Consider the following 14,070-nt stretch of genomic DNA (forward strand, 5'->3'; position numbering starts at 1 on the left):
GATAATAAGAGAGGAAGAAAGGTTTTACTATAGCTCTAAGAACTGTTTTCACTATTCAATCAATAACATTTCTCTTCGGACATCATTTTTTTTAGCTTTTAAGTGTGTTTTTACGTTGGTTCATTTCCAGTGATTATAGTTAACAGTTGCTAAATTCACAAATAACCTAGCTCTTTCACCCACTCTCTACAAATTCATTGTTTTGGGTTTGGGTTACAAATCCTGACCCTACAATTGGCGCCATCTGTGGGGAAAGCGTGAATGAAAGTGGAAGCAACAGTTGATAATGGTTGAACAAGGGCAACAACCAGCAAAATCTAGGGCATCCTAACGTAGACCATTTTCTCAATTTGGAGCAGTGACAAGATCGTGAAGGTAGTGTGCATACTACGCATACTGATTAAAGCCAGCCACATAGTGGAAGTCACGTGTCTCATGTAGAGAAAAACCAGGATATGCAACTAGAAATTGAAAGGCTAAAGAAGGAGTTGCGCCATGCAAAGAGGAAACATATTTCTTCGCATTCTGATGAAGATTCCGATGACGAACAGGACGTCAATTACAAGCAGAGATCTCAGACACCAATCAGTGAATCCTTTTCCTATGAAGAAGATCATCATCGTAAGAGGCAACCTTAAAACCCATCACGTGGAGGTGTAGGGAGCAATGCTATGAGTAAGGCCTTGAATCAAATCTCTAGGTCACCCTTTACGCGCAGGATTGAAGAAGCGAGACTTCCTCGGCGTTTTAACCAGCCGACCTTCACCATCTATAATGGTAAAATGGACCCTGTGGAACATGTGAGTCACTTTAATTAAAGGATGGCTGTCTATTCCAGAGATGAAGCTCTGATGTGCAAAGTTTTTCCCTCCAGTCTGGGATCGGTTGCAATGAGATGGTTTGACAGCCAAGAAGTAGACTCCATCGACTCCTTCAAAGAGCTCACTTAAGCATTTGGTTCCTGTTTTGTCACATGCCGAATAGTGGCCAGGCCCCTTTCTTCACTACTATCCTTGAGCATGCAAGAGGGTGAGACCTTGAAAACGTATTCAGATAGGTACTGGGAGATGTTTAATGATATGGAGGGCAATTTTGATGGAATGGCCCTTAGCACGTTTAAGCTCGGCCTCCCCACTGACCATGGATTAAGGAAGTCCTTAACTGGTAAGCTAGTTACTAACATGCGTCAGCTCATGGACCGTATCGAAAAATATAAAAGAGTTGAAGAAGATCAACAGCAAGAGAAGGGAAATGATAAGGTTATCCCCCATGAGAGGAGGGATTTCAGGTTGGACCGTTACAATAACAACAAACCACAGAGAGATTTTGCTGGGTAGTCAGGATCAACAAATCTTTAAGCAATTAACACTGTATTCAAAGAGCCAGTACACCAGGTTTTGGAAAAGATTAAGAATGAATCATTCTTTAAGTGGCCGAATAAGATGGTGGGGAACCCTGAGAGGCGTAATCATAATCTCTATTGTCAATACCACCAAGATCATGGGCATACCACGGAGGATTGCAATAGCCTATGGGATCATTTGGACCAACTAGTCCGCGAAGGTAAATTGAGGCACCACTTCAGTGGCCGAGGAAGTCAGATGAACTCGGAGCCCCAAAGAGATGACTCTTCAAAGTCTCCATTGGGAACTATCAATGTCATCTTTGCCGCACCGGGAGAACAAGGTCCTGGCCGTCCAAGGTTATGTCGATAGCCCGATTACCGACAGGGGACTTTAGCTAAGGTTCGAAAAAAGCTGGACTGGATACTCAACTAGTTTTAGGGTTCTCAGACGAAGACAAGATTAGAACCATCCAACCCCATGATGACGCTTTAGTAATCACCCTCATAATTGGAGGGTATGATATGAAGAAGGTAATGGTGGATTAGGGTAGCGCAGTAGAGATAACGTACCCTGATCTCTATAAGGGGCTAAACCTAAAATCTGATGACTTAACACCATACAATTATCCCCTGGTTAGTTTTGAAGGAAGAGTCGTCACCCCGAAGGGTCAAATACGATTACCCGTACAGACTGGCTCAAAGGTAATGGAGGTGGATTTCATTGTTGTAGATGTGTACTCCCCCTATACGGTAATTGTAGCCAGACCTTGGCTTCATACGCTAGGGGCTATTTCCTTTACTTTGCATCAAAAAGTTAAATATCCATCTGAAGGGCCGGTTTGTGAAATCCAGGGAGATCAGTCTGCGGCCAGACAATGCTTAGTGGCTACCATCCAGTACAAGCCCGAAACTGAGTCCTTGGCCAAGGCCGAAAGGGGTTTATAGTAGTTAAAAGTCGGGTACCGCCCGCCGAAGATCCAAACGAGGGCATTAGATGTGATGATTTAATAAAAGTTGTTATTGGAGACAATCCCGAAAAGTTCCTTCAAGTCGGATCTCAGATGCCTCTACAAGAGAAGTAGGAGCTAATAGAATTCCTTAAAAGACACCTTGATGTATTTGGCTGGTACGCTTATGAGGCCCCAAGAATGGATCCAGAATTCATTTGTTACCATCTGGAGGTCAACCCATTGATAACACCTAAGAAGCAGCCTCATCGGCGCCCATCTAAGGAGCACGCTGATGCAGTAAGAGAAGAAGTAGCAAAGCTCAAACAAGCTGGAGCTATCCTAAGTGGCTAGCAAACACTGTGGTGGTGAAGAAGAAGAATGGGAAATAGCAAGTGTGTGTAGACTTCACTGACTTAAATAAGGCTTGTCCTAAGGATCTATTCCCTATGCCAAAAATTGATCAGCTAGTCGATGCCACTGTCGGCCAGCTTATCCAAGGTTACCACCAAATACTGTTAGGCTTGAATGATCAGGAGAAGACTGCATTTGTCACTCCTATCGGTAACTACCATTACAAGGTGATGCCCTTTAGTTTGAAAAATGTAGGATCCATTTACCAAAGAATGATGACGAGGATGTTTAAGCCACAATTGGGCAAAAGTATTGAAATTTATATAGATGACATGGTGGTGAAAAGCAAGATCGTTTCTGAACATATAAAGGATCTTGAAAACATTTTTGAGGTTCTAAGAGCATCCGCAGCCGGATTCTATATCCTTTCTTATTTTACTATCTTAAAAATCTACTTTATCAATTATACCATACCATTTACAATATACTCAACATCCCAAAATTCTATTTTCCTATTCTACTCATTAAAATAATATATTTATGTAATAAAATATATTTTTTGTTTTTCTGTTTTTTCTCAATTTTCTCCCCCACGGGCGTCATCCTCCATTCCTTTCCTTTTCACCTTCTTCCAGCCTCCTTCTCCAAATCCATCATCCATATCAACCCAACTCCTCCACACAACTCCTCCATCATCCATATCAATAACCCAGATTGGCAAAATAGAAAAGAAAAGAAAACAAAAAAAACGCCAATACCAGCAACGCCATCCATCGATCTCCGCCACGCCACGCCGATACCAGAAACCCAGAAAAACCATCCACCAATCTCTGCCATGCCACAGCCACCAAAACGTCGATACCAGCAAACCCAGAAAAAAAAAAAAATATATATATATATATATACCAACAACCACACCGGATCACAACGCCACAACCACCACAACTCTACCGATCTTGCCACCCACCGATCTCTACCACGCCACAGCCACCACAATGCCAATCACATATACCAGCAAACCCAGAAAAAAAAAAAAAAAAAAAAAAAAAAAAAAAAAAAAAAAAAAAAAAAAAAAAAAAAACCATTAACACCCACACCGGATCACAACGCCCTCACCACCCACCAATCTCCGCCGTGCCAATCTCGCTACCCACCGATCTCTACCCGCCGATCTCCACTACAGTGTGTTGGGTCTAAAGAGAGCAGATGAGAAAGAAAGAAGGAAGAGAGAGAAAAGAAAGAGAAAAAATGAGGGAGGAGAGAGAAATGGTCGGGTTAAAAGGAGAGAGGAGAGAGAAATGAGAGTATTAATTTTTTTTTTTTTTTTTTTTTTTTTTTTTTTTGCAATTTAGCTACAGTACCATCTTACATTTGAGATGGTACTGTAGCTATATCTCAAATTTTTTTAGCATTTTAGCATATGGTCTTCCAGTTGCTGGCCTTTTTTTGGACTTGTATGCCAAATGTGCTTTGCATTTGGCATATAGCCATCCAAATGCGGATGCTCTAAGAAGGCACAAACTACGTTTAAACGCCTCCAAGTGCTCATTTGGTGTGGGGTCAGGCAAGTTCTTGGGGTACATGATGACTCATAGGGGAATTGAAGTTAACCCCGATCAAATAAAGGCCATCCACAATCTACAGGCTCCTCGGAATCCCAAAGAAGTTTAGAAATTGACCGGAATGACAGCTGTCTTGAACCGATTCATCTCTCGATCAGCAGATAGATGTAAACATTTCTTTGCGTTGATTAACAAATGAAAAGGGTTTGAATGGACTGAAGAATGTGCTTTAGCCTTCCAACAACTTAAAGACTATATGGCTCAGCTACCAATTATGTCCAGTCTTGAACCGGATGAGGTCTTGTTTGCCTACATTGTGGTAGCTCCTTGTGTTGTAATTTTGGTATTGATACGAGTGGACCAAGGTGTACAAAGGCCAGTTTATTATATGAGTAAGTCATTACATGAGGCTGAGATTCGGTACCTGCCACTGGAGAAAGCCATCTTGGCAGTAGTACTTGGTACACGGAAGTTGCCTCACTATTTCCAAGCACATACGGTCGTTGTGCTCACACAACTTCCGCTCAAAACCATACTTAGAAGTGCGGACTACACTGAAAGGATAGCTAAATGGGGCACTATCCTAGGGGCTTTTGACATTAAATACATGCCATGCACTTCAATCAAGGGCTAGGTTCTTGCAGATCTGGTGGCCGAGTTCACAGAGCCTAGTTTAGCAGAAGTAACGGTGGAGAAAGACATGGATGAAAAATCGGTTGGCATAATTTCTCAATGAGGCTCATCACCCTGGGAAGTATATGTAGACGGTGCAGTGAATCAAAAGGGTTCTGGTGTAAGGCTGGTGTTAATATCTCCAGAGAAGATTGTTATCGAAAAGTCAATGAGACTAAACTTCATTGCCACAAATAATGAGGCCGAGTACGAAGCTTTACTGATGGGAATGGCTATGATTCAAAGAATGGGAGAAAAGTTAGTGGAGGTATTCTCGGACTCGAGATTAGTCGTTGGTCAAGTACAAGGTGAGTTTGAGGTGAAGGATGAAAGAATGCAGGGATACCTGAGCTGAGTTAAACGTCTGCAATCGGAGTTCGACATTTTTGATTTGCTGCATATCCCCAGAAATGGTAATGCACATGCTGATTCTTTAGCCACACTTGCTACCTCTTCGGTGCAAGATTTGCCAAGAGTTATCCTCGTCAAGGACCTATATGGGCCTATAGAGGCAAGAAGAGAGGTAGCCCAAGTTCACCAAATCAGGGCTGAACTCAGCTGGATGGATCCTATAATTAAATTCTTCAAGGAGGATACTTTGCCCAAAGAAAGGGGCGAAGCTGACAAAGTTCGGAGGAAGGCGACCAGGTTCTGGCTATTTGAGGACCAGAAACTATATAAACGCTCCTATTCAGGACTGTACTTATTATGCATGCATCCTGAAGCGACTGAGTTACTACTAGAAGAGCTACATGAAGGAATCTGTGGGAGCCACACTGGAGGTAGGTCCTTGGCTCACCAAGCTATTACCCAAGGTTATTGGTGGTCGAATATGCAAAAAGAAGCCCATGAGTATGTTAAGAAGTGCGACCAATGTCAACGGTTTGCCCCAAACATTTATCAGCTAGGGGGAACCCTTAATCCGCTATCCAGCCTATGGCCTTTCGCTCAATGGGGCTTTGATATAGTGGGTCCATTCCCTAAAGCCGCAGGAAACAGAAAATACCTTCTGATCGACACAGATTATTTCACCAAATGGGTCAAAGCTGAACCTCTGGCCAACATCAGAGACATAGATGTGCAGAAATTTGTGTAGAAGAACATTGTCACTCGGTTTGGGATTCCTCATACTTTCATCTCGGACAATGGCCTACAGTTCGATAGCAAATCATTCAGGAATTATTGTAGTGAACTAGGAATCACAAACAGACACTCCACCCCTGCCTATCCCTAGGGGAATGGGCAAGCAAAAGCAGTTAACAAGGTCATAGTTAATGGATTAAAAAAGAGACTAGACGATGTAAAGGGCAAATGGGTGAAAGAACTGCCACATGTACTATGGGCATATAGAACTACACCTCGTAGGTCTACTGGAGAAACCCAATTTTCAATGATTTACGAAGCTAAAGCTGTCATACCTCTAGAGACTAGGTTCCCAACTATGAAAATTAGTTCATTCAGTTCGACCGGCAACAATGAGCAGCTAGAAAAGAGTTTGGATCTGATTGAGGAAATAAGAGAAAATGCAATGGTCCGATTAGCACATTACCAACAAAAGCTCAGGTAGGGTTATGATGCCAATGTAAAGTTAAGGCCTCTAAAGCCTGGCGATTTGGTACTCAGGAAAGTTGTGGGCACTACAAAGAACCCAGCTTGGGGAAAGTTAGGACCCAATTGGGAAGGGCCATATCGTATTACTTCAGGAGCTGGCATTGGGACGTATTTCTTGGAAGATTTGGATAGTAATGTAATATCATGCCTCTGGATTGTAAACAACCTTAAAAGGTATTATTATTAATCAAATCTTTACTTTAATCAATATGCCAATTTATTATGTAAAGTTTTTGGACATCTCCTAAGTGTTTAAACTTAAATCCAATCATGCCTGAAGTCCTCAGACCAGATGATTTGGGTTAGTTAACACTCGTTTACAATTCTCCTAAGTGTTTAAACTTAAATCCAATCATGCTTGAAGTCCTTGGACCAGATGATTTGGGTTAGTTAACACTCCTTCACGTTTCGCCTAAGTGTTTAAACTTAAATCTACTTACGCCCGAAGTCCTCGGACCAAATGATATGGGTTAGTTAACATTGTCTTGTAGTCATTATTAAGGTTTAAATTTAACAAATCATGCCTAAATAACCTCGTCTTATAGTTGTAAATATTTGAATAATACGAAATCAGTGCTTAGCAATATTCCTTGTGGCTATTCAAGAAAACCTGTAATACCTTCACATCATTCATTGCATTCAATGTTTGTTAATAACTTTTGTATGACCTACTTCTTCCAATATTTGAATAAGGTGTTTGCATCACTGGCACGATATCATTGTTAAGTCTGCTTGTATTACTGTAATTACAAGTTATAGTTATTTACAATAATAATAAGTCTCATAAGATATGCAACGAAGACACTAAGAATAAAAGAGAAATGACTTTATTGATAAAAAAAAGGTAGTTCACAATTCCTTACATAAAAAAATAAATAAATAAAAACCAATACAAGTATGAAATAGAAACTCCTAAACGTCTAGGCCTTCTCCTGAGGGACTAAAGGGTCAGCAGCCTGACTGGATTGAGCAGCAGCAACTTCTGGGGCTTGTTCCTTAGACTCTAAAAGGGATTTCTTCTTTTCCAAGTCTTTGCCCTTATCCTGGGGAGCCTCAGATGGCTTGCCCTGATCACTAGGTTGACCAGACTCCTTGGGGACCTCAGGGTTGATAGGAGGGACTTGGCCGATCAGGGATTGCTTCGAAGTCTCCTGGAGTTGTATAGGGGGAGAGGATTCAAACCCTGGGAGTTCGTGAATATCAAGATCATAGTAGATACTCCCAGGTTGCCTCAAGTCAGATTCCGAAGAGACCCCAGCAGCATCTAGTGCTTTTCCCCAAGTTATATCGCAGTACTCTCGGCTAACCGCGGCAAATTGCTCAGTAAGGTTGGTTTAGGTCTTTTCCACCCCCAGCTTATACGTTGCCTGCCTTTCAGCCTCAACCGCCTCCTTGGCCAATTGAGCATTCTTCTCGGCCAATTGGGCAGTCCCCTTGGCTTTTTGAAGCTCTATCCACATATCCTTTACCAGCGCTCTCTCTGTTTCCAGATTGATCTCGGTCAAATTCAGCAATTGGCGTTGGTCTTTGGCTTGCTTCTCAGCATTTTGGAGATCGGCATCTAGACTGTTCCTCTCTTGGTCACCTCTTTCAATTGCTCAGACAGGTGAGCAAAGTCTTCCTTTAAATTACCCAATAACTTTTCTGCCTCAGACCGGGAGTAGGCCTCTGCTTGGGCTTCAGTGTAGACTTTTTTGTTCCACTCCTCGGCCACATAAACCTGCTGGGTAATCTACATAGCAGAAGGAAAAATGTCAATATAAAAATTATAAAAAAAAAAAAAAAAAAGTCATCAGTCGTAGAAATGGATCAATTTACTTACCATGGCTAAATCCCTCTTTAGGGATAAAAAGAGTTCGTACTGGCTGAAACGCCTATAAGAATCCATGTCTCGTGGGAGGAGCAGTGGTTGCTCCAAAGCTTCAGCAACGAGACCTGCCCTCCTCCCATCATAATTTTTGAGGGAAGTCTCCCAGGGGATTAGAGCACCATCCAATTCCAGCCTTGGGGACCAGGTGCAAGGTCCTCGACGCACTTCAGCCACGAGGGCGTTATCACGGCTCTCTATAGATGAGGCCCTTTCACTCCGGTGGTCTTTGGCCACCTTCTGTGGTTTGGTTCCTTCCGAAGGCGCTACCTCCCTTTCTTCCTTGTCGGTGAGGGATCTTTTCTTCTTTGGATTTGGCAATTGCTTGGCGCCGAGATCCAAAGGAACCTGAGGAAGTCGTGGAGGAAGACTAACAGCTAATTGAGACGTACCGGTCTCCTTAGGCCCAGCTTTTTTACCTCTATTCTTATCAAATCTTTCAAGCTCGCCATATCTTCTTCTTCTTCCGAAGAGTCTTCTGGGAGAGCTGTTATCAAAACAGGAGGGCGGACACTAGACTGCCTTTCAACTTCCTCCTCAGCATCCGAAACTTGTATCACTTGGACCTCTCCTGAAACCTTTCCTCCGAATGTAAACTTATTAATTTGCTCTTCGAGTGAAGAAGTCAAGGAAGCAACACCTTCGCCTTCTGCTGCTGGTTCGAGGGGAATATGTTGAACTGACTGGACGAGTAATGGTACACCCTGTGGGTTTGGATGTGGCACGAGGGCAAGATCGAATGGTGCCAAAAAATTACGCCAAGAGACTTCTATTCGTTGGAGCCGATAATCTCCTTGAGTGATGGCGTTGCTGACCGGCTGAAAATCAGTTGATTTCAGCGTGAAACCAAGAATGAGAGGAACAGACCGAAGCTGCCCATCCTCACTTACGAAAATTTTCGATCGTAGTAAGTAGTTAAGCGCATAGATGTTCGTGAGGCTGAGCCGAGGAGAAACGTGATCCTTATCTGTTAACACCACAACGAAACTTAGTCAGAAACTTGAAACCAATGATACGAAGAGAAGGAAAATTGTTAAAAAATGTAGATCCTAAATCTAGTGTTAGGAAACCTAAATGTAAGATTTTCCACCTGGTTCTCCTGGCTGGGTCGGGCAATGAAGACAGATAGTCGTCTTTCATCCCTTTGTTGGACTTGGGGAGGCAGAAGACGAGCCTAACGATGTCGGATCGGGATTTAAGGTAGTATCCCGCTCCCTTCTGGCTATGACACTCGTACATGTGTACTACATCAAGCCAAGTGAGCCCTAGTCCTAAGTGACGATCAATTGCACCTAGGATCCTAAACATATTAGGTGCGCATTGATCAGGAGAAAGTCTCTGGTTACAAAGATAATTTTGGGTGATAGAACCCATGGGGAGAGTCATTCCTCCCTCTATGAATGCTATCATAGAAATTACGACTTCCTCCTCTCTTCAGTTGGTTAATATCTTTTCTGGGGGACAATACCTCAGGTTTACCCCCTGTGATATGTTGTATGTCTCCTTAAGTTCCTCTATTAAGGCAGGACTATCGACGAGATACTGAAATCTACCCATTTTTGGTTAACTAGAAGAAGATGCAAAATAATAACTGGGAAACGAGAACTTGAAGGCCGAGGATGCTAGCCGAAGAGAAGACTAAAGACTTGAATAAAGGAGAACTTACGCGAACTAAATCGGAGAATGATCCTTGAACTCAGAGAGAGGTTCTTACAGATTCTGGGAAGAACTAGGATTGATGATTGAAAGCGCTTGGTGGATTTGAATGCTTGAGTTCGCTGGATAATCTAAGAGTTTGCAAAGTGAAGAGGAAATAACCCCTTCTAAGGCTTTATATAGGGGGTCAGAAAATGAGTGGGAATTACCCCGCCTAAATTCTGAGGGAAAATGCTGTTCGTTGGATCGATGGCTCACCGTTGGATACCAAAGACATAGCTCTGCCTAGAGCAATTAATAGCGCTTCATAAATACCGAAATGTCAGCAGATAATGATGGAGCGCCTAAATCTATGCTCGCACGTATAAATTCAGGTACTTTTCACATTCTTAGCCATTATTTTCTATGATAAGTCAAAATCCTACTTTTTCTCCTCAGATGCAAGGAAAAAATTAAAATTTTGAGGGACTATTGTAAGGGGTAAAAGCCCAACTTTAAATATTGGGCCTAGGGCCCTACTTGAAGATTACTGTGTATCCGAAGAGAAGAAAATGGTTGAGAAGGAATCCGTGTGGAAAAGATATACCTGGAAATGAACGAGGAATATAGTCTGAAGAAAGCACCAGTGATCCGAAGAGTTCATCCTCCTCGAATACAAGAAGTCTCGATCAAGCAAGTATCTGGAAAGTTCGAGTGATCTTCCTAACAACTTCAATGAGAAGGATAAGCTTAGGGCATGCCTGGAGATGATAAGAACGGAGAAATATCTAAAAGAAAAAGCTGCTACCACCGTGTTTAATGCATTGTCACAACTTTCCTGGCCGCATTTATGTGGAGAAGACCCCTGAACAGTATAATCTCAGCTACCACCACTCACAGAAAGCTAAAGAAGGTACTTGACATGACATATACTCAAGTGGATACGTAGATGAAGAACAAGTGGACGATGGAGATGATGGGGAAAGATGCTATATAAAGGGAAGAGGCCTCTAATAATGGGGGATCGGAAAAAAGATAATAAGAGAGGAAGAAAGGTTTTACTGTAGCTCTAAGAACTATTTTTACTGTTCAATCAATAATATTCCTATTCGGACATCATTTTGTTTAGCTTTTAAATGCGTTTTTACGTTGGTTCATTCCCGGTGATTATAGTTAACAGTTACTAAATTCACAAATAACCCAACTCTTTCACCCACTCTCTACAAATTCATTGTTTTAGGTTTGGTTTACAAATCCTGACCCTACAATTAATTAATATATGTATCACTGCCATGTCATGATGTGTCACATCCTAATTTTTCAAAAATAAATTGTTATATCACCGTGTCATTCCCATACCCATTTATATGTTTGTGCTTCCTAATAAAAATATTAATTAAACAATATTGACATGTGGTTTTGTTGAATGCATTCTAGTATTCTGCACACTCATGGTTTAGAAAAAGAGTAGTACTATAAGCACAAACTATGTTGCAATATTTTTACAAATTGTTGATGCAAAAAATTCTTATTAGTTTTCATATGGGTTCATTACTAACATCATATTTTTAATTACCAATAACCACTCACCACATCAGTAATTTGCAAAATATAATATGAGTTCAACACTTTCCTTTAAAAAAATATATCACTTTGCCCACTAATTTTAACTTTAGCCATAACCCATCTTTGTGTCTACCCTTAAAAAGCACAATAAAACACTCCAAAAATAAAACATAGATTTGAGAATCTCTCTCTCTCTCTCCACGACATTATAGGAAACAATAGATTTTTTTTTTTTTTGTATTTAATTTTATTTTTATTTCTGTCTAAAAATCTCCTAACACTATTTCACCTTTCTTCTTTTCTTCTACTCCATTCGTTCCCTCTCTCTATTTCTCTCATTTTTGTTCCCGCCTTTGTCTTCTCACCCTGCTTCTTTTCCTTCCACATCTTCTCACTTTCAAATCTAAAAGCCATATTGAGTGGAAAATGAGGAAGCAGACAACATGGTTTATTGCCATTGGTGCAGGCATTAAGGGGTGGGACTTAACCAAAGGACAATTATTGCAGTCTTTTTTGGTGAGTATTAGGAAAGATGTGGACTCTGTGTTTCATTTTGTGTTATGGAGTTGATGCTTATTGTTATACATGTTTGGGCATCATTGGTGGCCACAACAGTTTGAGTATTAGATTTGTAGATTTAATTTGTGGTCGGGTGATTTCTTTTGGTAAATAACTAATATTTAAAAACAGTAGTGAAAAAAAAAATTAAGAATACGACACTAGTAAAAGTAAAAAAAATGGACTGCACTATAAATGGAAAAAATTTACTTTTTAAGTAAAATTTAGCTAAAATTTGTGTAATCCCATGCAATGCAACTAATAATATTATACTTCTATTAAGTAAGTATATGGACACTTTTAGAAATACTGAATAAGTATTATTGTATTTCACATTAGTAAAATATATATGAGTGTCTTTATATAGGAGGCATAATGTGCAGTACAAGTATGTATGCAGTACAAATATGTGTGCTATACAAGTAAACAAAGTAGGTCTAAGGCTGACAGCCTATTACACGTTAACAGGCCCCTCAAACTTAAGGCGAGTGTGAGACCAACTTGAGATTGTCAACCAAAGCACGAAGGCATCCCTTAGGATGTGACTTGGTGAAGATATCTGCAAGTTGATCTTTAAAGGAGACTGAGATCAGCTCTAGTGCACCATGGACAAGATGATAACGGATAAAATGACAATCAATCTCGATGTGTTTAATTTGTTCATGGAAAACATTATTGTGAGCAATATGAATGACACTCTAGTTATAACAATAAAGATGAGAAGCAGAGGATGTAGACACACCTAAATCCTTAAGAAGCTAAAGAAGCTCAGATGTGGTATCAACAAGGGCACGATATTCTGCTTTAGTGGTGGAGTGGGCCACAACGGTTTGTTTCTTACTTCGCCAAGAAATTAGAGAAGGATGAAGAAGAAAGCAATAACCAATGGTTTTCCTTCGATCAATGGGATCTCATGCCCAATTAGCATCAGAGAATGCACGGAGAACAAGAGGAGACTAAGCATAGTAGAAAAGGCCATGAAAGAGAGTGTCCTTCAGGTGTCGAAGAATGCACAGGACAGTAGCATCGTGAGTCGATCGTGGAGCAGATAGATGCTGGCTCACTCGGTGAATAGCATAGGAAATGTTTAGACGAGTGGCTGTGAGATAAACTAGGCTCCCAACCAATCGTCTGTAAAGAGATGGACTAGGCAATGGTTTCCACCCTGAGGGAGTCAAATGAGTATTAAGTTCAACTGGAGTGTCAACAGTCTTGCTATTAGTGAGTCCAGCTTGAGACGAAAATTCAGAAGCATACTTGGCTTGAGTAATATGAAGTCCATCAGTGGAATGAGTGATTTCAAGACCCAAGAAGTAGATGAGATGTCTAAGATCTTTCATCTCAAATTGCTAACTAAGAAAATCATTAAGTTCATGAATGCTCATCACCAGCTATGATCATATCATCCACACATAAGAGAAACTAAATAGTGCTTTTGTCGGTGCAACAAAGAAATAAAGTAGAATCATAAGGACTAGCAATGTAACCAAGCAAGAGATGGTAGAGCTCAACTTGGCAAACCAAGCTCATGGGGCTTGTTTAAGGCCATAAAGTGCCCATCGAATGTGGCAAGGCTTGTTTAGTTCAATAAAGAGACTAGGAGGAGGTTGTTTATAAACTTCTTCACTTAAATTCCCATTAAGGAAGGCATTTTTGACATCCATCTGAAAAAGATTTCATTTACTAGTAGCAACAACAGCTAAAAGGGTACGGATAGATGAGATTCGAGCAACTAGAGCAAAGGTCTCTTCATAATCAATCCCATACTCTAGTGTAAAACTTTTGCAACAAACGAGTTTTATAGCGCTCAATGGACCCATCAGAGCAAGTCATGATCTCGTAGATCCATTTACAGCAAACCATAGACTTCCCAGAGGGGAGAGTCACCAAATCCCAAGTATGGTTTTTTAATAATGCATCAAATTCCTCTTTCATTGCAATTTACCATAAAGG

At 40.9% G+C, this 14,070-nt stretch overlaps 1 protein-coding gene across 1 annotated transcript; it reads right to left on the reverse strand.

Annotated features, from left to right (window-relative positions):
- Positions 1 to 13,073: 13,073 nt before the first annotated feature.
- On the reverse strand, positions 13,074 to 13,457 carry LOC136067786 (uncharacterized mitochondrial protein AtMg00810-like). Its single transcript, XM_065774081.1, has one exon. It carries the CDS (start codon positions 13,455 to 13,457, stop codon positions 13,074 to 13,076), a length of 384 nt encoding a protein of 127 aa, XP_065630153.1.
- Between the last annotated feature and the right edge of the window lie 613 nt (positions 13,458 to 14,070).

The sequence above is a fragment of the Quercus suber genome, unplaced genomic scaffold (genome assembly GCF_002906115.3).
Source record: "Quercus suber isolate HL8 unplaced genomic scaffold, Cork oak 2.0 scaffold_85, whole genome shotgun sequence".
In the NCBI taxonomy this organism is placed as follows: domain Eukaryota; kingdom Viridiplantae; phylum Streptophyta; class Magnoliopsida; order Fagales; family Fagaceae; genus Quercus; species Quercus suber.